The 26,330-nt window shown below is 41.8% G+C and overlaps 1 protein-coding gene across 1 annotated transcript; it reads left to right on the forward strand.

Moving 5' to 3' along the window:
* Positions 1-3,731: 3,731 nt before the first annotated feature.
* On the forward strand, positions 3,732-26,323 carry pkn2a (protein kinase N2a). Its single transcript, XM_031749752.2, has 23 exons — positions 3,732-4,039; positions 10,221-10,385; positions 10,564-10,699; positions 14,514-14,668; positions 17,579-17,708; positions 17,852-17,997; positions 18,139-18,346; positions 18,797-18,982; positions 19,201-19,310; positions 19,435-19,578; positions 20,683-20,758; positions 20,995-21,151; positions 21,535-21,661; positions 22,101-22,237; positions 22,603-22,678; positions 22,874-22,965; positions 23,057-23,233; positions 23,324-23,386; positions 23,472-23,548; positions 23,732-23,874; positions 23,979-24,086; positions 24,167-24,247; positions 24,336-26,323. The coding sequence occupies exons 1-23, from the start codon at positions 4,019-4,021 to the stop codon at positions 24,537-24,539; spliced, it is 2,919 nt and encodes a 972-aa protein (XP_031605612.1). The 5' UTR covers positions 3,732-4,018; the 3' UTR covers positions 24,540-26,323.
* Positions 26,324-26,330: the final 7 nt, after the last annotated feature.

The raw sequence follows: 26,330 nt of genomic DNA on the forward strand, positions 1-26,330 counted from the left end.
CCTGACGTTCATGACTGGTTTTTTTTTTTGGGAGGATTCTTTTTCAAATGTTTCTGCATCATCATCATCATCACTGTGTACAGCAGAGCAAGGATTTTGCGAGGTGATACAGATAAACCGAAAAGTCGAGCTGGCTTACTTCAGGTGTCCTGCAGGGGGCGATAAAGAGCCTCCAGGTCTACTCCTGCCTCTGTGTGTGTTTAGCATTTTCACATGACTTCCAAACAGTGTTTGATGATTGCAGTGACATGTGGTTGTGTGCCAACCTCTTTATATTTCCAGCGCGTGTTCGGCACCTCCTCTTCTCGTAGTTCCTGCAGCTGAGCTTCATAAACGGAGGGCACTGAAACAGGACCGTGGTTATGTGACAGGAGCCACCAGAGGCCAGGGAAAGTTTATGTGAGCCAGTGCTGCCACTCAGCGTTATTCATCCATGCTCTCAGATAATCCCTGGACAGGCATCAGCTACTGGACTCATCCCCAGTAATCTCAGATCATTCTCCAGTTACAGCTTCCTGGTCTTGGCCCTCTGACCTAGATAAACATGGACAATGCCCCCCCTCTTACTCTGAAGCCTCAGTTACACGCTGCCTTTTAATATTAGACCAGGGACTGACTGTTTTTACGACAGTCTGCTACTGAAAGCTCCATGTAAACAACCTAGAATAAACCTTTAATACACACCCATACATACACAACATTTATCATATAGGCTGTAAGTCGTGTAGCGTTGTGTTTTTCAGTGTCAAATGTGAGGTTCCCTGTTGATTGGATGACATAACAAATGTATAAAACCACTACAGATACCAGATTTTCTACTGATTCTTTTTTCTTTATTTTATTGTTTACCAGTAATCAAGTGAGCCAGGGGATTCTTTCAGTTTAGCAAAGCTGGTCAAGAGTTAAAAATGAGCCAAGCTGTCACATCCTGGGGTTTTTCATTCAGTCACTAGGGTAATTTTTTCCATACGCTAACTCTGTTGTCATGTCAGTCACTACCACTCCCACATGCCTGTCTTTTCTTGTCAGTAGTGTCACCTGATCTGCCTCTCTCCACTCACCTGCTCCTATTCAGCCAACCGATACCACAGTAGGTGTTCACCCAGCTCCCCACCACTGATCAGTCACACTGTCTTTGAGCTCGGTGCCTTAGCTTTCCAATATTCTTTGTCAGTGCCTGATTTTTAATATCATTACCTGTAGTTTTAGAATTTGCTACATCTCATGCTTTGTTTGTCAGTAGAGTTCATTTGCTTTTTATTTATTTAGTTGTTTTTTTTAAACCAGGAGCCATTTTACTGGATTTACATTTCCCCACTGTAAAACCCGTGCTATCTAACGCCATTCAATACGTTTTGCTTAGTGTTGCATCACTGGAGGTTTGACTTAGAATAATGCATGAGCAGAGTTTCACACTCAGGCTGTGGATATCGACCTGAGAAACATGGAAAAGGAAAATAAACAAGCTGGCCTGAATCATTCCCTTTATGTCTGTGAAGTGTATTTTTATGCTTTGCCACTATTGGTAATAACGCCATCCATTCATTTTGCTCGCACCTATCCAGCTCAGGGTTGTGGGGGTGGCTGCAGCTGTCACAGGGTGAGAGATGGAGTACATCCTCCACAGGTTGGCAGTCTATTGCAGAGCTAACACAGAGAGACAACCATTCACACCTACACTCACTTTGAAAATCACCAATTAGCCTTTCCCGTGCAATGGAGAACATTTCAACTCTGGTAGACTGGCTGGTGGATTTTAACCCACTACCTTTAGGAAAGAGTGCTAAACACCACACCACCATAAACTCATATATACGGGGTGGCTTCTAAAAAAAGGCAAAAACAAGCTAACTTGAAATATATAGAGTGAATGAAAGGGTGTACTCAAACTACAGGCACAATGGCTTTTTGATCATATTCATACAACCTTTGGCCACAAGAGCAATTTTTACCTAAAAGCTTGAACAAGTATAGGATTCCTCTGTTTTTCCTTTTTCTTTTTAAAATCCTGTCTGAACCATAGCCATCTCACTAAAACATCACCGTCACCTCAGTAATCTGGATAATAATCGTTTATCATGTGTTGTAACACACCTACATCTGTATTATTTGAGTGAGATAACAGAGGTGGAAGACCGGGGAGGTGCAACGCAGACATACACGTGTCTGATAATGGCAGATATCAATAAATATAAACAAACCTGCCAGCACATTAAATCGCCTCCATTTTTGCCCTCCCACACCATGCACTACGCCTGAGCAGTTCACAGATTGTGAATACTGATGATGTATCACTGATGTATATGAAAGGCATCACAGCAACATCTATTCCGCCCCCTCCTGTCCTCAGTGGGCTTTTGGAGAATGACCTTTCCAGGAATTTAAACAGGGACATCACATTTAAAAGTCTTTAGTCTCTTTTTTCATGTTTACTATGCTGGCAGTGCTCAGTTTATGACCAAAAAAACAACTAATAAATATATGAGACAGTGTGGTTGTAAGTACAGAGAAAAAAGTAAGTCCGGTCTCTGGGACATATGGCTGGTGATGAAGAGCGTGCCCCTGTGGGTTATGTAATGCTGCAGTAAGTCTTCTCACTGAGGTGTGACATATCAGCCACTGATCTCACTTCAAAACCACAGCAACAGAGTACTGTTTAAAAGAAGTGGAAGCACAGTGGGAAAGGAGCCCCTGTACCAACTTTTTGAAAAACATGTTGGCATCAAATTCAAATGAGCATATCATTTTTTTTAATAAAATTTGATTTTTAACATTTGACATATTTTTTTGTGTTATTTTTATCCTTGGACATGGTTAGCAACAATACTCAGGTAGACTGTGGATCAGCTGCTATGCAAAAAGATATCCATCACATTGTTACATCACCACAAGCAGCCTAAGCCAGTGGTATAAGGCACGATGGATCCATGCTTTCATGCAGTTTACACCATATTGTGACACTATCATCTGAATATCGCAGCACAAATCAAGACTCATCAGATCAGGGAATGTTTTTCAAGTCTTCTACTGACCAATTTTGATGAGCCTGCGTGACCTGTAGCCTCAGTGTTATGAACTTAGCTGACAGGCGTGCCACCTGGTGTGATCTTCTGTTGGATGTGTTGTGCATTCAGAGATGCTCTTCTGCATACCTTGGTTTTAATGAGTGATTATTTGTCCTCCAAAAGGAATTTTCAGATAAAGAACTGGCGGTCACTGCATATTTTCTATTATTAAGACCATTTTGTATATGGTTGTGTGGGAAAATCCCAGCAGATCAGCAGATTTGCATGTCACTGGGTTTAAACTTCAGCAGGCTGTGATGACTTCATCTACATGCCTAAATGTGATTATCTGATTAGATTAAAAGCATTTGAACAGTTGTACTTATTAGAGTGGCCAGTGAGGTTAGGGTTAAATTTGAAATGTTATCTTTTTTTAAATTTTTACTTTCACTTAACTTCTCAACTTTGAATAAATATAAATAGTTGCAGGACTTTTACTTGTAACAGCATTTTATTTAAATTAACTGATGTTACTCCTCCACCTTTAATGTCCAATACAGCTGCTTCACATATGTAAGCCTTGATTTAATTTCTTTATTTGTGTTTGGGGAAGATTTGGGGATGTTAGCCTGAAGTGAGGCCAGCCTTTGTGAAGTTTGTGATCACATGTGTGTAGTAGCTGTCCCGGCAGTGCTGCAGCTCCTCTGGGCGGACTCTTCTATTATAACCACCGCCTCTTTCTCCAGCTGCACTGGGACAGATTTATGCTTCAGCTTTTTATTTATGAGCGCCAGTCCACCCTCCTGGACTCCGCTAGGACGGTGCGAGCGCGTCAGAGAAGTGTGAAGACGGCATGGGAAATTCCGTGTACCCGAGATGACCGATGGTTTGGTCAAAATAGTGAAGTTTTTTTGTCGTCAGAGAGGGAAACTTAAAACAAGGCTTGTTTTTGGAGTCCCACCACCCCTCCCTCCGCTCTCCCTGTAGGATTTGATTCAAAGGCGAAAACCAAGATGGCCGCCGACTCCGTGCAGGTAGGAAAAGTTGACAACTGTTGCGAAAAGTGCCCAAACTTGCTCCAGAGATGCAGTTAGAAGTTGGCTAACAATTAAAACGCTTTAAAACGAGGCTTGCTGTGAGTTAGTAGTATGGTAGAGGACTGCAGGGCCTCTGCTAGGTCCCAGAAGGCTGACTGGGAATTATCCATGGATTGAGGCCTGGCACACAATTATCCAAACTAACTTTAAAACCGGGAATTTTGTGCGAAAGCCGCCGTGTTAATTAACGTAACGACCCCTGTTGTAGTAAACGAGGTTTAGCGTTTGCGTAACCGTAAAAGCTGTTAAATAGTGGCTGTTTAACGTAAACGTACAGGTCTAACGTTAAAGTTAACCTGCGTTACTTTTTTTGGAAAATAAACGTTGCCGCCGTGTGTTTAGATACTGGCAGTGTGCAGAAAATGTGGTAAAACTAGACAAACCAAAAGAAAAAATGTCGTCTTTGTAAAGAAAATGCTTTATTTAAGTGGTTTGCTTGGAGTTTTCTTTTCCAAGCTCGTTATAAACTGGTTGAACGTATAAGCAGCGACACCACAGCAGCCAGCTTAGTGCCAACTGCAACAGCAATGCTAGTTTCTGTTTTTAAAAGAGAGGCTGGAAGTCAGTGTTACGCTCTCCTTTTTTTTTTTTTTTTGTTCGGTGTGAACAGTTATGACTCACTGATTAATACAGTTTCACTCGAGTGACGTCACCCCACCCCCCCTCCTCCAAGTGCATCTTTATATCAGAAACACTGTTGAGTTGTGCAACAGCTCATCCATACAGCTCGTTATCCGATGGCACTGCTTTATGCGTGACCCCCAAAACTCGTGTTCAACTTGAAAGGTGCCTCACCTCCACAGGTGCGGGGACCTAATGCTGTATTTGTCATGTATGGATGACTCAGACTGATGAGGTGTTTAATTTGTGCATCTTAAATTATACATGACACATGATCTAGGTAGATTATACAACACAGAATCTATACTTGTTTATACTTATTATATTTAAACAGGATTGCCTGGGAGCAGCCATCTTTAGTGTTTGAATGCTGTACATGTTGTGTAAGGACAGACATGTATGCAAGTTAGATTAAGCTCACATCAGACTAATCTTACTTTGAGGACTGGTTGAATTGTATAGTTAAAAGAGTGTAACCATAATTTGGTTTATACCTTTTGTTTTTCTTTAGAGCTAATGAATAACAAAAAGCAAAACCTTCATCGTAATGACTAAAACTAGATGATGTATTAATACTTCAACCAGACTTTTAACAACTCCATCACGGTAAGAGAATCGTGGACATTTGGATCATAATTTCGGTCTCTGTTTCAGAACCGTTACACCAGTTAAATTATAAAAAGATTTACCACTTTTACTTTCTCAAAGGTTAGCAATATAATCTGGAGTGAAATCTGACACTGCACATTTATGGTCGTGTGTGGGTGATGGTGAATGATAAAAACAACAGTCAGCATAATGTAACAGGCAGGCAGTGTCAAATTTGTGTGTATGAATAAATAACAGTAGGACGTGTTGGTGTCTCTGGTGCTGGGGTCTTTATCCTGTTAAAAGCTACATGTAGTTTTTAATTTTATCTTTGGCATTCTGCTAAATTTAAACACCTGCTTCTGGGAATTTGGAGTCAAACCACATGCACGCAGCAGGGTGACAGGTGCAGGAAAGTGGTTTACCTCTCATTCAGGTTTTTTGGACACCTACTGCCTGAGGAGCTCAGAAGTGACCTTTAGCTGCTGTGACGTGACATGTGAGGCGTTCCCTGCCGTTTGACTTGCCGTGGGATATGTAGACGGCTTGCGTGAAGGTTGCACTTGTAAGAGCTATCTTTATTAGCTTGTGTTGCTATTTTTGGCCACAGCTCAGAGTACAGGGCTGTGGCCAGTGCTCTGCAGCCAGCTGTGGGGGTAAGATAGACCGGGTGTCGGGTTGTAGGCCGCGATTAGGCCTTGCACAGAAATGGCAAGGGCTTGACTTTTTTAGCACAGACTTCGATAGTGGGCTCAGCCTTTGCATTGTCCTTTTGTGTGAGTGGAGCTCTTGTTGTTAGACTTCTACTTCTACCTGAGGTTCAGACCAAATGTTTGCTTTTACCTCTGTTGCCTTTCATGTCCCGGAGCTCTAAAGCAGCTCATTAACAAAGGTCAACATTTGTAGGTAACCCTTGCCCTACCCATTTAAGAATATGGCACCTTTTTTGTGTGCTTTTCCTTAGACACGCATTAAGTGGTTCCCAGCAGGACTGTTTTTGTAACATCAACCAAAATATGTATCCACAAGGTTTTCGGTACTGTTTACATTTGTTGTGAAGCTTTGGATGTTTCACAGTGCAGCCAGCAGAGCTACACTGGCAAGTTCCCTCCATTTATCATAAACTGTATGTATTGTAGCGTGAGTGGAGACATTTGCTTACAATTCCTGCTCCGCTTGTCTTTGAAGCTAATAAGTCTTGAGTTCCCAGTGTGACGTCACTCCCCCTGACGGGGTGATACGTTCTAGCGTCAAGAGATGATAAGAGCAGTTACAGGTAAAGGAGCAAGTCAGTGAGGTATTGCAGTGAGAGGAGAGTTTGGTCTTTTTCTTTTATTTGATCTCAAAATTAAAACACAGGCCCCGCGGGGTCTTCTAGCTGATTAATTTCTGCCTTATCTGATTGGCCTTTCATGGATTTCCTTGCATTGTTGTACAGTAAAATAGGCCTCTTCTGGTGTCCTCCTGCTATCGTCATTCCACATTGGGCAGATGCAGCTACAGTGCAAACAAGTTTTGCAGAGCAGCCAGCTTAAGAAGAGGACTCCCCCACCCCCCTCCCAGCTGTGACCTCCATTTTACCTATGAGTCAACCAGGATACGTGCAAAGTATAGTTTCCTCTAAAGACAGTACTTATAGAAGAAAGGCCGGGATGGGGGAAGGGAAGGAATAAGCTGATGGAAAGCCGTCATCTTACCAAGTGTGATGCCTTTTCCTTAATATTAATCTGTCAGTCATATGCCGGGGACTCGATTCAGGGTTTGGTCCAGGTAACAGCATGTGGTTAGCTCCTGATGTACCTTGTGTAACGATCAATTAAGGTACATGGTGATGGGCCTAGAAATAGCTTTTAATGTGAAACAGGGGTTCAATCCTTGGAAAGGAAGTAACTGTGAAGAGAGGTGGAAAACCAGAAATGCAGCTTGGATAAAGGACAATATACCATAGTCTTGTTTGAGAATTTCTTTCTCCACCATCAGCGACAAACACACACACACACACACACACACACACACACACACACACACACACACACACACACACACACACACACTGGCTGTCTAAGGCAGACACACTGCTTTCTGTTCTGCCGTAGACAGCCAGTGTTGTTTTTTTAACATGGGTTAATTTTAGCCACAGCCCTCTGCATGGAGTCAGATTAGGTCCCATTCTGGGCTGCTCTGACCTCACAGAGTGAGAAGCTAAGAGGGATTTGGCCATCGCTGCTCAGACGGTTTATCTTCCCTGCTGATGTCAATAGTCTGTAGGAGAAAGAAAGTGTGAAGAAGGGAAGGAAAAAAGCTGGAGAAAATCGGATCGTAGTGGAGTGAATGATTGTGGCTTTGGGCAGAGCCTCGGTTGGTTACGCTCGTCTCACCTCCATGGGAGAGGATACTATTAGCTTTATTAGACAACAGAAACCCACTGGAGTTGATGAGATGATCGTGGCTGGTCAGCAGAACATGCGTGGACTGGTTTGTTCAATGGATCTAGAGATGGAATTGGCTGAAAACGATGAAGTTGTGGTAAGACAGAATGATCCTTTCAGCATCCTCTCATTAGCAAGTTTAAAGAGTAGTAAACCTTGAAACTGAAGATTTCTGATTAAAACTACAGTTATGAGTGTGCAAATTTCGTACTGATGGGTTGAAGGCAACAGAGATTATAACAAATCATTCTTTGTTTTCTTGAATAGAGTAAGTTAATGTCCTTCTGCTTACAGCCCAGGGGCTTTCAAGACGAGGCAGTGAGTTTATCTCATGTTGAATCTGTTGTTTATTATTATTTTATTATTTTTCCCCAAAAAATCATTCTTGGAATAATAAAGCAAAGGCCTGGCTAATATTTTGTTTATTGCAATTTGGCTGCTTTGATTAATTGTTAAAATGAAATGCCGGTCATTCATTGTTGCCATGGAGCACAATTAAAAGGTCATGCTGACAACTTCATATTTAAAATCAGGAGATATTTTTCAAGCCAAATAACTTTTGCTTGAATGACTTTATAATAAAATGTAATATATTGATAATCAGACCTTAGATGCTCACATACTAGTGGATCATCATGCTGTACTATGACCTTCCAGAGCTGAAGTGTTCAGGAAGCGACTTCTAATCCCTCTTTAGTTAAGGTGATGGTTTTAAGGATGCAGGTCATCGGTGACTGACAGCAGCAGGGAAAACAACACGCACAGTGGCTAGCTCAAGTTCAAAACACACCACTATGCTGGAGTGATGCCAGAACACCATGAATGGGCTGCCTGCGCCGAATTTCTGAACTCTGTGTTTTGTTAATGGATATTTTCAGTGTAGTTGATGTGACACGTTCATTTCAAATAGTAATTTTATAATATAGGGGGACTCTTTAGTGTTTGGGGGTCAGTATTGTGGTTTTCTGTATTACACAAGCAAAAGATCCCCAGCTCCATCCTGGGAAAACACACACATCCCTATGGGGTTGCTTCAGGAAAGGCATCTGGTATAAAAACTTGTCAAATCAAACATGCGGGACTACTCGCTGCGGTGACCTCTTGTGAATAAGAGAGCAGTTGAGAGTAGCTTTAATATAAAAAAGACTGGCAATCTCTTGGTGATCAGATCATATAAATTTATGTGTCCGGTAAAACACCTCTTTGGGCTCCAGAGCTTTGTTGGTAATCAATAAATATTAAAAGCTTCAGCAAGCAGGAGAATTGCATAATTGTAATGTTGTCCGATTCAAATCGCCTTAATCTTAAAAGTTAACACCTGTGCTGTGATGTCTGACTGAAATAGTCAGTTAAAGAAAAAGAAACTGGCTTGTGTGCTTTCCCGCTGAACAGAGGTGAAGGGTGAAATATGCTTCACTCTGCAAGTGGACTTCTTCCAGTTCTTTTTAAGGATCTTTATTTGTTGATGTGTGCATTAAAAGCTATGAATGATTGCTATATCTAGCTATAAAATCATAAAGTTGACAAAAAAAAGAAAAATCCTAAAATTAGAAGAAGAAAACATTTGAAATGGGATGTCAAGCATAAGATGTATTATCTTTTATCAAAGAGCCAAAAATAACAGGAAAACAAAGCAGACCTCTGACTGTACATAGTTGTGTCATGTGACCTGCTGGCTTTACCTGGTGCATTTCCTACTGGACCTGATTTTCGTTTATTATTAAAAAGAATTCCAAGAGCTTTTGAAAGCCATCCTCTCTGGCTGTGCATGTTTCTCTTGTTTGTACAGTACCATCTAATCTCAGCATGTCTCAAGCCTTTCATCACTCTGAGGTCTCTGTTGGGGGACAGTTCTTCTGCTTTTGCTGTTAAATGCTGTTTGCTGACCAACATTAAGGTGCATTACCACCTTCCGATGCATTAAATCTACCAGGTGTTTATTGGCTATTTGTGTTTAAAATAAAATACAAATCCCTTCTGTCTGCTCATCAGTCATTTTTACATGTGTAGTCACCACACAAAGAACCATTCTGAGCCAGGAATAATTCTGTGACTATCGGATTTGGTGAATATTTGCGTTCAGGGCCTCAGATTTCACCTGAACTTTGTTTGTGATTGTGAGAAACTCTAACTGCTGGGACGAAACTGTTTTTAGCTCCTCCTTTTTGTTTGACGAGATGGAAATGCACGCATGTTATGAAGCAACAGCTTCAGCTGTTTTGCAATTCTGCACTTTAATGCGGTGCAGTTTTGTTCTCTCCTTCATAGTTTAACATTGATAAAACCTGTTGATTAAATGCTAGTTTAAAATGCCAGTGTGCACAGTACGTGACTGACCTCTGCTTGTCCTTTCCTCCTCTTTTTTTTTCCCCCCTACCATCCCTTTTCTCTTCTTCTTCTCCTCCCTTGCTGAACTACTCTTAATTACATTCCACATCTTTACCTTATCTGCTCTTTTTTTGTTCCTCCTCCTCCTCCAGGGGGATGCCCGGGGCCAACAGGTGGCAGAGCGCCTCGGTCTGGGACACAACCTGGACCTGTCGGACACCATGGTCCAACAAAAGCTGGATGAGATCAAGGAGCAGATCCGCCGTGAGATCCGTAAGGAACTAAAGATCAAAGAGGGTGCAGAGAACCTGCGAAAGGTAATGTCAGAGATATAATTTTAAAGTATCCTCCGTTTCCCTCAAAATATCTAAATCTAAATATATTGTGCAGTTTTCTCTATCTCTCCCATGTCTAATAACATCACATTTATGATTAAGTTAATGGAGATGCTTTTCAAGGCTTTGAGTGGTCTCCTCTCATTTTTCCGCCTCTCAGGTCACCACAGATAAGAAGAGCCTGGCTTACGTTGACAACATGCTGAAAAAATCTAACAAGAAGGTCGAGGAGCTTCATCAGGAGCTACAAGAACTTAACGCCCACATTGTGGTAAAAGACCCCGAAGAAGTGCTAGGTAATTACACAAGCACTAAAGGAGAGCAGGGTCAGATTCAATAGATGGTACCAAAGTAGGAAGGGTTTAATATAAGTAGTCAAATAATTAACCATCAGAAAAATAATGTTCCCTCTTAAGTTTTTGTACAGCCACTTAAGTAAATGTAATAATGCCATGCAAAGGTTAGCCTTCATACGATGAATATTTTCCATGTTAAAAGTCTTGGAAGTCTGTCATAACTTCATAATTACAAAAGCTGCCTACATCAGGTTTACAGGGCTGAAACTCTAATTTAAGCTTTGGTAAAAACTGTAACCAAATCAATACACCCATGTGTCTCCACCATCAGATGGACAGCCTCTATTTAGAACCAAATACCTGACGTTTAGTTTACTTTAAGCTTCACATACACAGTTTTTCATATACACACAGTGTTTGTTTAATTGTCTTATATGACAGAAAACTCGCTGAATAATTAACAGATGAAGAACTGATGAAATTAAACTGTAGCTCCAGTCCTAATTGGCTTGTTGCAAATAACAGCACAGTCCAGGAGTCATGGTCTTGGACACATATTTTTATATATTAAAGTCTTATTATGAAGCTCTGTTTCTTTATATCTTAATGTGTTCACATTTATTGTCGTCTTGTTTGCAGTCATGATCATACGCTGGCATTCTTGTGTGCAGCCAGTGTTTTTTAAAGACAAATTCATTCTCAGCTATAAGTTTATCCAGGTCACATAAGGCAACTGACCACTCTTCCAGTTAATGTCTGTGTAGCAGTCTTGTGGTTTAGCTGTAAATGCACAGCATCAAATAAATTTGTCTCTGTTGTGTTAGACGAGCACCTATGTAAACACACACACAGAGCACATTCAGTGTTTGGAGGTGACTCACTCTCCAGAGGCTGACATTGTTGCATTCCACATTCCCGTGGCAGTTACAATGAGCTGTCGATTGTTCCTCTCCGAGGCTGTTGAAAGCCTGCTCCTTTGCATTTGTTGACAACAGTGGAATGTGGAGAGAGTGGACCGCAGCAGCATCTGTGCATTCAGTGCGCTTTTTGTTACAGTAGCTGCCTTTTAGGGTAGCTGTTGGTGGCAAATGTCTGCGCGAATTCAGGAAGAGAAGGAATGGTATTTGTCTGCCTGTCGCCGTCACATTGTCCCGGCTCATTTGACAATAGGAAGTTGATGAGGAGGGATGTGTGTGTGAGTGTGTGCGTTTGTTTGCTGGAGGAGGGAAGGGAAGTTGTCTTGGTAAATGGTTATCTTAAGTGAAAACAAATTTAGCCTGACTCTGCGACCTATCTGGTGAACAAGGGCTTTCTTTTTAAGTGACGTGAGGCCAGTGGAATGTCGCTGGCCATCGCAAAAATGGCCAAGAGGGACTGAGCGCAGTTCAGCTCCTTAGACATGAGACAGCTTCTTGAAATATGTTCAGCTCTTGTTTCCTGAATTAGCAGGAAGGAGTTGCTCTGTCTCTGCGAACAGCCCAGAATGTGTTTCTGTTCCAGGAGAAAGTTGAGGGGGCTCTGGTTATTCTCCGCCACTCAGCTGAAGAGGCCAGAAATGGACTGACTCGCACTCAGGCGCTCTGTGTGAGCAGCAGCTCTGATGAAGGGACACCAGTCAGGTCTCTCTGTCACATATGATCTCATTCATAAAGAAAAATAACCCCAAGATCGTCTGTTGTTAAGTCCCAATCTGTTTGCCTACCGCTAATCACACACAGGTTTAAGGTTCCCACTCACGATGTACTAGTTTAGACTGTGTAAGCATGTCTCATTGCCTTCTCATCAGATGCAGATGGGGTTAATCTGAGGGAGGGTTCCCCTTGTCAATTGTCCAGCAGTGACATCAGCCCTGCAGCTATCTTGTCCTACAGCCCAGCAGGGACTGGATCACTCTTGGAAGAGGCGGGGGGTGTAGTCCTTAAATTCTTGGCTCGATGCGACCTCAGCCAAACCGCACCCCCAAGCAAAGAGGAAAGCCCCAGGCATGTACTAGATGACACAAGCAGCACTTCTGCATGTGTCTTTTTAAATAATGTCCTGTGACAGTTTTGCCCCGAGCACCTCTAAAATTCTCACCTTGCTCCACAGGCTTTTCTGCAAATACTCTGTTTTTCTTGTCTAGCCCTACCTCTTCAAGTGTGTCACCATATCAAAGCGTTACCCTGGAAGGACTAGCATCCTCCCCTCCTCCACATTAACAGAAAACTCAGCAGTGAAGCGCTCTCTCAGCTTATTAAGTTTCATTAGATGAATCATTTAGACTTTTAGTTCAAAGAATAAGGTACTTCCTTTTTGCCCGTATCCCGCAGGTGCTCAAAGGAATCGTTAGAGGGTGTTTTGATGAAGCATTTGGACAGAATGAATCACAGACCTGCCTGCTGGTTATTGTTATCTGCATCTGGCTGTGTCTCAGAGTACAGCGCCGTTTCTTTGCCAGTGTTATTTTGGGTCTTGACACCTTCAGTGAACTGTTGGTCTTTGGTTATGTCATGTGTCTTTGGATTTGGAAAACTCACTAAAAAACAGAGCTGAGCTTAAAGGCTAGAAGTTAAATACATAATGAAGAGTACTATGTTAAAGGACCTTGCCACAGATTGGAAGGGTTAATGCTTCAGATGTGGGCTCACTTAAAGAATGCTCTGACTCTTTTCTAAGACAGCTAGCTTTATGACAACATAGCCTCTGAAACTCAACTTGCAAGTCAAGTCAGGAGAAGTCGGGCAGGTTTTTTTTGCCCACCTCACCCGTGTGTGTGTGTGTGTGTGTGGTGTGTGGTGTGTGTGTGTGAGAGTGAATGTTCTGCTCTGCTTTCAGCTGCAATGATCAGCTTGGGGAGGGTTTTTTTTCTTTCTTTCTTTTTTCTTTTCTTTTTTCCCTGCACCTTTCAAGTTCAGACTTGACCAAAAAAACAAAACAGTGAACCTGTCCACTAGAACTGTGGTCCATCTCTGAGAGTAGACAATAGTGGGTTTAAGTATCTGTGTGTGTTGGTCTGTGTGCATTTATGTGTAAAAGGAAAACAATTAAATACCTACAGATGTATGGACAGATTAGTGTTTAGTCTTTGTAGCCTGTGGGATCTGGACATAGATCATTTTTAAGAGTTGGTATTCTGTTGCATGTACCTTTTTTGGGTTTACTTTGTCTTTGCATAAACAGTATAGGCACTAGTACTGGCAATCCATCTGCATGTTCACACTTGTGTGTTGTTTTGTTGTTGTTGTTGTTGTTGTTGTTGTTGTTTTTAAATTGTGTAGAATAGAGATGGCCGCAGGGGTTTCCCTGTACTGTTGGAACAGCGCAGACTTCAGGAGAGAGTCAATGAGCTGAGATCAGAAATGACAGCCTTTCATATTACAACTCCTGAATACCAAAGCATTAAAGCCAAACTCAGACTGAATAGTTGTGGCTTCACATTTGAAGGATTTCCGTTCTGAGCAAAAACAAAGCTTAGTTGACAATAGATTTCTTAATCCTAATGTTGTTGACTTCTGTAGTAGTTTTTTTTGTGCTGAGTCAAATGGAGAATTGTGCTAACAAACCTCATCAAGTCATAAACAGCACACCCTTCTGAGCATGTAAAGTGTCCACTGAAGTTGCAACCGGACACGCTTTATAAGCAAAGTTTATCAATCATTTTGCAGCGCTGCAGGATTGTTTAGCTTAGTAAAAAATGGCGCACACATGCTCAGTTAATTTTTGTAGCCTGTGTATATTTGTGCCAAACGTAACATGCTTGATGTCACGTCTACAATTGTTTCCAGATGGCCATAAGATGCTAACTTTTTTTTTTCTTTTCTCTTCCTTTACCCAGAATGCCCTTTAACACCAGGTACCCCTAACAGCGAAGCAAGAATGTGCACCAGCAGCAACCGACTGGCGGCCTTAAAACGGCAGGTTGACATTGAGCTAAAAGTCAAACAGGGCGCTGAGAACATGATTCAGATGTACTCCAACGGGTCCTCCAAGGTAGGCAAAGGGTTACCCAGAGATTCAGGCTTGCTTTGCTTCAGACACATTCTGATGATACTTTATTTAATGAATAGATTCACTTCCACATAGCTGACTGCTTCTTCTGTTTTAGTCTTTGTTCAGTAAAAATAACAATGCTGAGATCTAGACACAAAATATTAGCCACAGTTGTGTACAAACGATGATGTTGCTGGGTTGTAACATTATTACCTTAAAGTAAACATATTGTGTGTTTATACAGTCAATGGGCACACTTCAAACCAGTCGGTATAGTGCCGTTTTGAGCTGTGTGGGTTTAGCCTGAACCTCATTTAAATTCAACAACTAAAAACCAAATGTTCTGCTCCTGGAAGCTTAAAGAAAGCAAGTAAGCAAAAACACCACCTGTAACCACAGTATGAGTGTTTTTTGTCATCTCAGTCCAGGTGATTTGGGTGGCAAATGATTGTGATTATTTATTTTTTTTTTTTTAACAGTTTAAAAAAGCTGACATATCTTTACTACTTTGGAAAACGAATAAAATGCAACAGTACAGATTCAGCATTATAGCCGTCTTCTTATGAGCTGTCAGCATTTCAGTAGATTGCTTTCCCACCACCACTAAGTGGTAGACTGCCATGATAACAGTAGGACCAATTTTCCTGTGAAATTTGTGAGCATCACTGATCTGTTAAGAGTTTTCACATATCTACATGTAATTGTGTATTTACTCAGAAAATGACAGCACAAAGTGTGTCTGCCTTACCAGGACTTTAGCATGCTTCATCACAGTGAGGAATGAATTTACTTAAGGGGCTCACTACTATTAAAAAAAATCCTTGATCCTGCAAGTACAAATCTTGCTTAATTAAAAGTCATTATGAACAAATAATGAGGCTTGCTGGTTAATCTGAGTATCTGATTTGACCTTTTTCCAAAACACTACTTAGTGTAATTTTTGTACCACAGGTTGTCAGAGTTTCCAGACTCATAATCACAAGTGCTTAGACTACTTAAGGTAAAGTCTTTGCCGAAAGGTGCTGTGAGCATAATCGCATGTTAACTGGAGCTGGCTGGCCTGTTGCCATTATGAATGCCAGGCTGCATGGCAGGTTTGCTTTTATAGCTTCACTGTAGGGGAGGAGGAAACGGGAGAAGGCGCTGACACATACTGTGTGTCATATGCACCGCTGTTTGTTCACAAAGCTCTTGTGGTCCTTGTGTGTCCTCGAATCCACAGTGTCAGGGAGGACTATAATTTAGTTGGGAGGTGTGCGTTAAGTCACGAAGACCGGTAATAACAGCCGAGAGCCTCTCATGTTCAGCTCGGCCCTTGTATCCGTCAGTAGTAATTCAAGCCGGTGTGTAGTAGATGGTTTGGTGTAGTCTGGGGTTTCTGGGGTGTCATCTCCACTCAGGGTTTCTGCTGCGCTGAATTGGAATCATTGGCAAACCCCAAAGAGGTTTTAAGCAGAGTCGAAGGAAGATTAGCGGCACTGTAACAACATTATTTCTAACTTTTTTTTTTTTGTGTGTTAATTTGGGTTTTATTTCCTTAACAAAAACAGACATGGTGCCTTTGGTTTCATGAAACATGCACACCGACCCATTTTGTCACCATGTGTATGTAAGTGAGTTTGCGCTGCGCTAGCGTACTGCCACTCCCTGGTTTCTCGTGAGGAGACGCGTTTGCCTAGAGGTGTACCATGCAAAGAGTGGTGGAACTGCTGTAAGAGTGACGCTTGGACTCTAAAGAAGGAAATAATTCACAGCTGAAGAAACTGAAACAAAATTGTGTTGAGTTTGAAGCTTGAAAGAGCAGAGTTCTGAGGAGCAACAGTGTGTTAGAAATATAAAGGTGGTAGTGTCCTGTAGCAGGTGGAGACCAAGGACCACCTGATCTGTCCATCCAAGATGAGTGGCCCACTGGGAATAACTGCAAAAATGCTGAAATCTAGTGTGATGATAGGTTATTACCTTTTTAACCAGTGTGTGGTTATATTAATGTCATTTAGGTAAACTGTGTGACTACTTAAAACATTTTTTGTTTGTTTTTTTTTTTCATTGAAGAGAGCTGCGTCTTTGTTCATATACTCTGCTTGAGGCAGTTCTACATTTGTAATGAAGCAAACTGAGGTTAAGGATATTTTGAGGAATCCCAGATTTGTGCGTGAATCATGTGGTTTAACTTTGAGTTTGTGAGTACCAACTGTTTGTGAATGAGGCCCCTTGCCTTTACTGTACATAGACAAGACTTACTCATGTAATCACCACCCACCAAAAACCGAAAACTCTTCTGCTTTGAAATGATATAATTTAGCTTTTTATTGCAGGATATTGTTAATAAAACTGTTTCGGTGGAGGACACTTGAAATTCTGGTGAGTGTAGTTTGAAAACTCTAATGCAATAAAGGGAGCTGTAAATTGATTTGCATTGTCTGTCTGTCTGGCTGGGGCGGGTGTAAGCGACCTTTCCCTGTCAGACCGACGGAGGCACCTTCCAGTTGGAACTAGTCCTCTCCTGATGTCAGAGAGGAAGTGCCTGCTGAACGGAGGCCTTTCCTGCAAGCACAGATATCAACAACCAGGATTTAAACTTAACAGGAATTTGGGGTGGAGTTTGCTTACTCCAGTGTGTGTTTGCACGTAGGAAAGGTTCAGCAAACACAGCAGTGCACACTTTTCTTTTCTTTTTTTTTTTCTTTAGTGAATAAGATTTTCCATGTTGTCATTTGGACTTCAAGTCCAATTAATGGCACGAACGGGCGTCTTTTTGTGTTACATGCAACAAAACAGAACACGTGCAGAGGGATTAGGTGCATTTAGACAAAATGTTATTGAATCCTCTGATTTGGTCATCAGTGGTATGTAGAGATAAAGTACCTCCCTAATGAGCAGTGATGCTTTAGTTTCCAATTTTACTCACAGGATCGTAAGTTGCTAGCGGCCGCTCAGCAGATGCTTCAGGACAGCAAGACGAAGATTGAGTTCATCAGGATGCAGATCCTCAAGGCCAGCCAGGCCAGCGAGCTGAGCTTTGAGAACAATGATGTGATGGGTGAGCCTTCCCTTCCTTCAGAGTTTTTTTTGTTTTTATTTTGTTTTGTTTTTTCTGAGGAGATTAAAACAGTAAGACAGAAACAGTGGTTATAAATCAGATGTCATCAGAGTGAATGATTTAAGTGTGACCTTGTACTCCAGAAAAGCCCATCATCAGCCCTTTAGACCTGCGGGTGGAGGAGCTGTGTCACCACGCCAAGATAGAGGCTGCGGTAGCCGAGGGAGCCAAGAATGTCATGAAACTTCTGGGCTCTGGAAAAGTCACAGAAAAGAGGGCACATTCAGAGGTAGGCTGTGTAAAACTGAACAAGTCAAAATCTATCACGTAATCTTAGACTTGAGTTGAAATGGATCCCTGGACTGCTGTAGAAAATAGTTTCCTTTCAATCTGTCTTAATTCGCTGCCTCCTCCTCTTCCTTTCCTTCAGGCCCAGGCTCGTTTCAATGAGTCCAGTCAAAAGCTCGACCTTTTGCGATATTCCTTGGAGCAACGCCTCGCTGAGTTGCCTAAAAACCATCCTCGCAGCAACAGCATCATAGAAGAGCTGTCCCTGCTGTCGTCACCAGCCCTCAGTCCCAGATCCAGTATCATCTTCCCACAGTACAGCACCGTGACCAAGCCTGCAGCACTCACAGGTAACTGGACTATTGAGCTGTTCCTAATCGCTAACAGTGCAAATATGACTCAGTTTCTTAAGGTGGCCTATTGTTGTTGTTTTGGTTTTTTTTTTGTGTCTTTACCCTTTAATTTAAAGTTTTATCCACTTTTAAGTATACTGAGCTGATCTGTGTGGGCTGGTTTTTATTTTTGGTTGTAATACAGTGTGTACTTTTTGCTGTTGAATCAAAAAAAGAAGATGGATTATTAGCCAATCAGATCTGGTTGGTTGTTTTTTGTTTGTTTGTTTGTTTTTGTCCCCCCCCCCCCCCAAGATATTTGGAGGTGCACAAATTATAGTCCAGTTTAGGAGCAGACAGTAAACTGGGCTAGCTCATTAGACCAGTACACGGTGTCACTTGAAGTGGGAACAAATTTGTGCAGGAGCAATTGTATAACGTGTGTGTGCTGTCCTCGCTCATCTCCAGGCACATTAGACGTCAGGCTAATGGGTTGTCAGGATCTACTGGAAAATGTCCCAGGTCGTTCCAAAGCTGCATCTGTCCCGCTGCCTGGCTGGAGCCCCAGCGAGACCCGCTCGTCCTTCATCAGCCGAGCAAACCGAAACCGCGGCGTGAGCTCAAGGAACTTAACAAAGAGCGAGGAACTCTCCAGTAAGTACATCTGATCTCGGTCACAAAATATTTACCAAAAGATGAACTGTGATATCGTGCTGATTCACAAACAAATGATTTGTTTACATAAAGTGTGGGCATGACCCAGAGCAAATTACACCTGAAACTGTAATATAGGTGAAGTGAAGCAACTGTCTGTTCAATACCAACTGGGATAGAATTGGGGTTTTGTTAAAAGCTCAGTGCTTTTTCCTCAGATGAGATCAGTGCAGTGTTGAAGCTGGACAACACAGTGGTAGGACAGACAAGCTGGAAACCAGTCAGCAATCAGGCCTGGGACCAGAAGTTTACATTGGAGCTGGACCGGGTAACACACACATTTCCACCCTTGAACTACACCTGTGCTGTTGACTCTGTGTTTATACAGCACGGTCGGTGAGTTTCACATCTTTGCGTTGCTCTCTGTGCGTCTCTGTGGCGCTTTCCTGCAGTCCCGGGAGCTGGAGATTGCTGTGTACTGGCGGGACTGGCGTTCACTCTGTGCTGTCAAGTTTCTGCGGCTGGAGGACTTCCTGGACAACCAGCGTCATGGAATGTGTTTGTACCTGGAGCCACAGGGAATGCTGTTTGCTGAGGTATACAAACACCATTTCAGTTCATTTAATTTCATAAAAGGGGGATAAGTAGTTGTAACTGTTGGCATATTTTAGTAATCTAAAAATTGAAAAAAGTAATTTAAGTAGTAAATTAGCTTTGACTGGTCACAATTAAACAATATCTGGTAGGGCATGTATGGATAGACATACTTATAATATAGTAAATAAAATTGGAAACATGGTGAAGTGTGTCAGTTGGTGATCTTTTTGCTTGTAAAAGCTCACTTTTAAACTTGAAAAAAATTGTAAATTATAAGAAATAAATACTCTGAGAAGACCTAGACTGGAATCTTGGTAAAGTCTGTCCACAGAAGAATATTTCAAACGTATTATGGAGATTTCCAACTCCATGTTTTTTGTTTTCTGGTTTTTTCATCACCTTTAATAGAGCAGTTTCATTACAGGGTTCATCCACTGTCTGAAACAAGCTGTTTTTAGCTCCTCTGCCTTTAAGCCAGCTTTCTTCTGATTGCCTGCCCCTTGTAAAGAGAAGGTTTAAGCAGCAGGTGGGTGGGGCTTCTGCACTTAGTCAGCTGTTATTGAGGGTATCCCATCTCCTCGATATCAAACAGATCCAGGATTAGAATAAAAACTGCCAATAAAATGATATCTGGAGCAGCCTGAAGGTTGAATTCTGAAATAACTTGACGTAAACTAAGTGTGATTGTTAAGCTTTTGTTGCAAGACGGGTTTTAAATAATCTCTCACAGATAAAAACAATCTAATGACAGTCACTTGCCTCAAACAGTGTCTGCATCAGAAGTGTAGTTTAAAAGAGGTTGTGTGTAAAATTACTCATGCATAACGTTAAACAAAAAAAAAAAAAATCATAAAGCTTTACTGTAAGATTCCAAGATTAGATGTGGAGCTTTTTCAGTGTGATCTAATCCTGACAGAAATCTGTAAAGTGTTACGGGTGTTCGTGATTTGGCACACTTTTGTGTTAGTTTCTAGTCTTGCGACAGCGTGTCCTATGCTTGTGCATAACTACAGACATGTGTATTTGCACAGGAGTAAAGAATGCACAGGAAACAGATGGGGTTTTTTTTTTGTGAAATTACTTTTTTATTTCTCTGTTTTCAGGTAACATTTTTCAACCCTGTCATAGAGAGACGACCAAAGTTGCAAAGACAAAAGAAGATTTTCTCCAAACAGCAAGGTGAGTCGTTGCTGTGAACCCATCACATGCTCTTATTTCTGAGGCAGCAGTGATGGATTCTTGGTTGGGTTGCGTGTTTAAATATATTCAATTATCCTCCAGTGTTCATACATTTACTAAGTACTGTATGTAATTTTCCTTGGGTCCCTTACTTATTTGGTGCATATTCCTGATTCTCTTCTTCCATTATTCATTTTTTCCTTATAGTCTTTTTCCTGTCTTTTACTCGTTGTCAGGTAAAACTTTCCTGCGAGCCCCTCAGATGAACATCAACATCGCCACCTGGGGCCGTCTGGTAAGAAGAGCCATACCAACTGTCAGCACAAACTCCTTCAGCCCACAGGCGGCTGAGACTGGATCCAGCAGCCTGCCTGGTTCACCCACACCCAGCAGGTACACAGCCATACAGCAACCACAGACTGTATATAAAAGATGTGTATAGCCACTGTGACATCAGCAATTTTATTTTGATCTCTGCCTTCTTGTGGGGTGCTAAGTAATTAACTAATGCTAGCAAGCTTGTTTAGCATCTGCATAGCTCCATAAAGTGTATCGCTGCATTGCAAAGATTTTTACTCACCAGAACTTCTCGGACAGGCTGTACCACACCAACAGGTCATGTGATCAGTCGGATGATTACATTAAAACATGTTTCCAAAACACGTAAACATGCTTTTTAATGCTGTAACGTTTGCCATTTTTACATGGGCGTCTATGGGCACAGCTGCTCAGTAAGAAAAACTTTCACCACTGCTGTACTTCTGTCCCTTACACAGCGACCCGCTGGTGACCAAGCTGGACTTCGACAAAGAGCCCACTCCTGGGCCCAAACGTTACTCCATACCCGATGACATCCGAGAACCACAAGTGCATCACAGGGTTTCTGACAAGGAGGAAGTACAGGTATGGTTTTGTTTAAGGAATTACAAGAAGTGGTGATAAGACGCATGCGAGCTGATACAATCACAGATGCAGTCATGCTGAGCTCTCTGAGAATCTCCTGTGGGTAAAAATCCACCATGCTGGGCCTCATTCCTGTCAGCTGGAAGGAAGTGTGTTGTTGCCAAACAAGTGAAATTTAAGAAAAAAGAAAAAGGAAGGAATTATTAGATTATGTTACGCACTGAGAGAAATGATTTTTGAATTATGTTTTGCAAATGCTCTGTTAGTTAGATTCTCTAATAGAAAACCTTTGTTTCTCCAACATTGTTTCCCTGTAGATAAAAACTAAAGACTGAACTCGTAAATATAAAGACACAACAAATTGGTGACCAGCACTGTTTTCATATTTTACCCTGTGTATCTCTTTCTGTCCTTCTGTTCTCCTGTTTCCTCTCCGCAGGATGCACTCTCCTCATTTGACTTCCTCAACAAGAGAATCAGCACAGTGATGAAGCCAGATATGGATGGAGTGGTGCACCATGAGTTCCAGCATCCGGACCTGGAGCTTACAGCCATTCAGAAAGACACAGAGATAAGGTAAGGAGGGTCACTGCTTACCATGTATACGCTGCTTTTAAAGCTTTGAATTGATGAATGTTTTTGTTTTTTATTTGAAGGAAACCAGTCAGGTTTGTTCATTTCAGATTATTTTCTGAAATATTATTTTTTTTCTTAAATATAAAAATAAATAAATAAATAAATCAAACTGGCCCTTACTACTCAAAACAAATTACACTGGGTTAAACACTGCCCCCTGGTGTTGGCTCCATGTCACTGAATTTTCATGCTGGTGTCTCTTTCCTTGTTTTGTTTTGTTTTCCTGTAACTTTAAAGTTTCATGCAGGTTGATTTTACACTGAAATGGAGTGAGTACACTGATGTATGCACTGGTCTCCTTCTAGGGAAGAAGAGCCGTTCCACTTCAGTCTCCAAGACTTTAAATGCGTGGCTGTCCTTGGACGTGGTCACTTTGGAAAGGTACTTTGAATAAAAATGCTGCTGATCATTGTCTTCATTACTGGCTTATTATTCCTGACATTTCTTTGGCTACTATATTAAGAGTATGTTTAGTCAATTAAAAAAAAATGTTTGCAATAAATTTTCTGTGGACTGAATAACTTTTAGTAGCCAAATCAAGCAGGCAAAAAACTGAAGTGTTCATCTCCTCCACAGGTGCTTTTAGCAGAATACAAAAGCACTGGAGAGATGTTTGCTATCAAAGCTCTAAAGAAAGGAGACATTGTGGCTCGCGATGAGGTCGACAGGTACTCACTTAAAGCTCTCTCACAAAAAAACCCACTGTCAGGTCACTTCGGTGTGATGTGGTGACTCAGAGCTTCCTCCTCTCTTTGCCAGTCTGATGTGCGAGAAGAGGATCTTTGAAACGGTGAACAGCGTCCGTCACCCGTTCCTGGTCAACTTGTTTGCGTGTTTCCAGACGCAGGAGCACGTTTGCTTTGTGATGGAGTACGCGGCGGGAGGCGACCTGATGATGCACATCCACGCTGATGTTTTCTCTGAGCCCAGGGCTGTGTGAGTGTCTTGTTAACGTGCGGGCAGGAGCACAAACTCTCACAGCGGCACGTCGTCTAAATCTCCTGTGTTTTTTGTGCCTTTTTGCAGGTTTTATGCAGCCTGCGTTGTTTTGGGATTACAGTTTTTACATGACCATAAGATTGTGTACAGGTAAGGTCTGAGAAATTTAAAGTAATATTTCAATTCAAAGCATCAGGGTCCCAAAAGTTATTTTTGCTCTCGTTGCAATTTTCAGAGATTTGAAGCTAGATAACCTGCTCCTGGATACAGAGGGCTATGTAAAGATTGCTGACTTTGGGCTTTGCAAAGAAGGTAAATGGATGATGATGTCAAATTGAAACTTTGAGAGTTATTGAAAGCATAACCCTGCGGTAGATTGTTCACTCCTGTGCTGTAAGATCTTCAGACAAGAGTTATGAACTTGCTCCATCAGTTGTTGGAGGTACATGTATAGATTTGTTTTGGAGTGATGGACGTGCACTGTGCTGTCTTCAGGAATGGGTTTCAGGGATCGCACCAGCACGTTTTGTGGCACACCGGAGTTTTTAGCTCCGGAGGTTTTAACTGAAACGTCGTACACCCGCGCAGTGGACTGGTGGGGCCTGGGCGTCCTCATCTTTGAGATGCTGGTTGGAGAGGTGAGCACGTGTTTCGTCAAGGATCAATCATTTATTTCTTGAATATGTTCCTTACATAAGTTGTTTTTTTGTTTTTTTTTTTCCTTGGCACGTCTCTCTTTCAGTCACCCTTTCCCGGCGACGATGAAGAGGAGGTATTTGACAGTATTGTCAACGATGAAGTCCGCTATCCACGCTTCCTCTCAACTGAGGCCATCTCCATCATGAGGAGGGTGTGTAGACAGACAAGAAATGGTCTCTTCGTGCTCCTGGGAGTAAACTTTAACATTATATTTTTTGTCTTTGTGCTCAGCTTTTGAGGAGGAGCCCAGAAAGACGGCTGGGAGCAGGAGAAAAGGATGCAGAGGAGGTTAAGAAACATCTCTTCTTCAGGGTAAGAGGCAAAGAGAAAGTTATCACTGTGGTAATCAAAGAAAAGAACGCTGCTGTTACCCACTCGCTCTTTCTGTCTTTATTGATAGACCATCGATTGGGCCGCACTTTTGGCCAAGAAGGTGAAGCCGCCGTTCGTCCCGACCATCCAGGGCAACAACGACGTCAGCAACTTCGACGATGAATTTACCTCAGAGGCTCCAATCTTAACCCCGCCCAGGGAACCCCGAGTGCTGAACTCCGAGGAGCAGAACCTGTTCTCTGACTTTGACTACATCGCTGACTGGTGTTAGCTTCGCCTGAATCCCTTCCAAACACACTCACACACACACACACACTGTGAACCAGCAAGCACAGCAATGACTGTAGATCCCGTTTTTTGTTTGTTTGTTTTTTAAATCCTTAAACAAGAACAGACAAACTCTTCCCTGCCCCTCATGTTTGGGGAGGAGCTTTCAGGCAGAACTGTGTGCCATTGAGAAGAAAGTCCAGATGCCTCCTGAGGACCCACACTTAACAACTACTTTTTCTTTTTTTTTTCTTTTTTACATCTACATGAAGAACTTTTTTTTTTTTAAAGGAGAGGAAAAAAAGAATGAATTTTGTAGTTGGAGAGTGAAGGAGGAGGGATGTCCTCCTGTACAGACTGCCATCGTGTCCGTTGTCTGACCACTGAGAATGTTTTCCACATGAACTCTGAGAAAACGGCAACATCACAATCGTGCTATTTAGAGTCACTGTTTTCAATTTTTTTGATCTGTACAGATTATATTCAGTCGTATATTTTATTTTGTTTTTTTTCGTTAGTCTCGAAGCCCTCGCCGTAGCTTATCTCACTGTAAAGTCCTGCAGCAATCGCATCTGAAAGTGGCGCTCATTGAATTTGAAGTGCTTAAAGCATCGTCACTGAATAGTCAACAACAACAAAACATCTTGACGACTACTACTACTACTGCTTCTTGACTTGAAAACCAAGTAAGAGTATTCACTACATATTCTTTTGGGTCTAGCGGTCCAGTCTTTGTCTACAGTCCAGTTTACCTCCTTTTCCTCCCAGTGTGTCCACCTGAAGCTTCCATGTCTTACACACCACCCAAACTGGTAAATGAATTACTGTTTATTTTGAGCTGAGTTCATTAAAATGCCCTTTGGCTGGGGGAAAAAAAATGATGAAAAACACTAAAATTATCTTCTGTCTGGTGCCCTCTAGTGGCTCTGCTGCTTTTAGTGACCAGCTGTGGAGTTGATACAGTATCCAGTCGAGCATCCCGATCAAACCATAACATTATATGACCTCTGTTTTTGTTTTTGCTTTGATTCCTTTGTCCTTACAGAACAACCTTGTGTGTTGGACTTGACTTTTTTTTTTCTCTCTTACCTCAGTAAAGACACTAAAGCGTCTCGCCCAGTTACAGCTACCGAAACCAAACTCATCCTGTCCTCCTCGGGAGTAGCAGAGGAACGGCTCTCTGTAGTTTAAACAATCTGACAGACTGAAAGTTTACATAAAGGCAGATTTAATGAGGTGGTTTTGTGCAGAAGTCGGTGTCCTCAGCTGTTGCTTTGGAAATGAGAGGCTACAAAGCTCATAGTAACTTCAGGTCTCCATCCAGAAGCCATTTGAAAGCTTCCTGTTGTTCAGGTTACATGTTGTAGCTGACATAGGGGGCACAGCACTCTGTCAGTGTGGCTGTTCTGTATAAACTGACTCAAATGTTGCAGACCTGTTTATGAATCACTACAGGGGGAGGGCAGGGTATATTTTATATAAATATATATACATACTGTATGTACACAATTAAGCTGAAAGCACTAATTTTATCAATAGTTTTTAATTATCAACGTTTCTTAATGAAAATAGATTGTACAAAGTGTTTTGTTTTTTTATTATTATTCTTTTGCTTGTGCATGTTGTTGCCAGAACAGATGAACTTTATGGATGGTACACCAAGTACTCACAGCAGTTGCTCTTCATCCTCCGGTGTAAAAAAAAACAAACAAAGAAAATCAAAGGCATTGTTGCAGTCATTGTTTGTTGCCCATCATGAATGCACAAATTAAACATTTGTAACAGTGACTTTGTT

The sequence above is a fragment of the Oreochromis aureus genome, linkage group 18 (assembly GCF_013358895.1).
Source record: "Oreochromis aureus strain Israel breed Guangdong linkage group 18, ZZ_aureus, whole genome shotgun sequence".
NCBI lineage: Eukaryota > Metazoa > Chordata > Actinopteri > Cichliformes > Cichlidae > Oreochromis > Oreochromis aureus.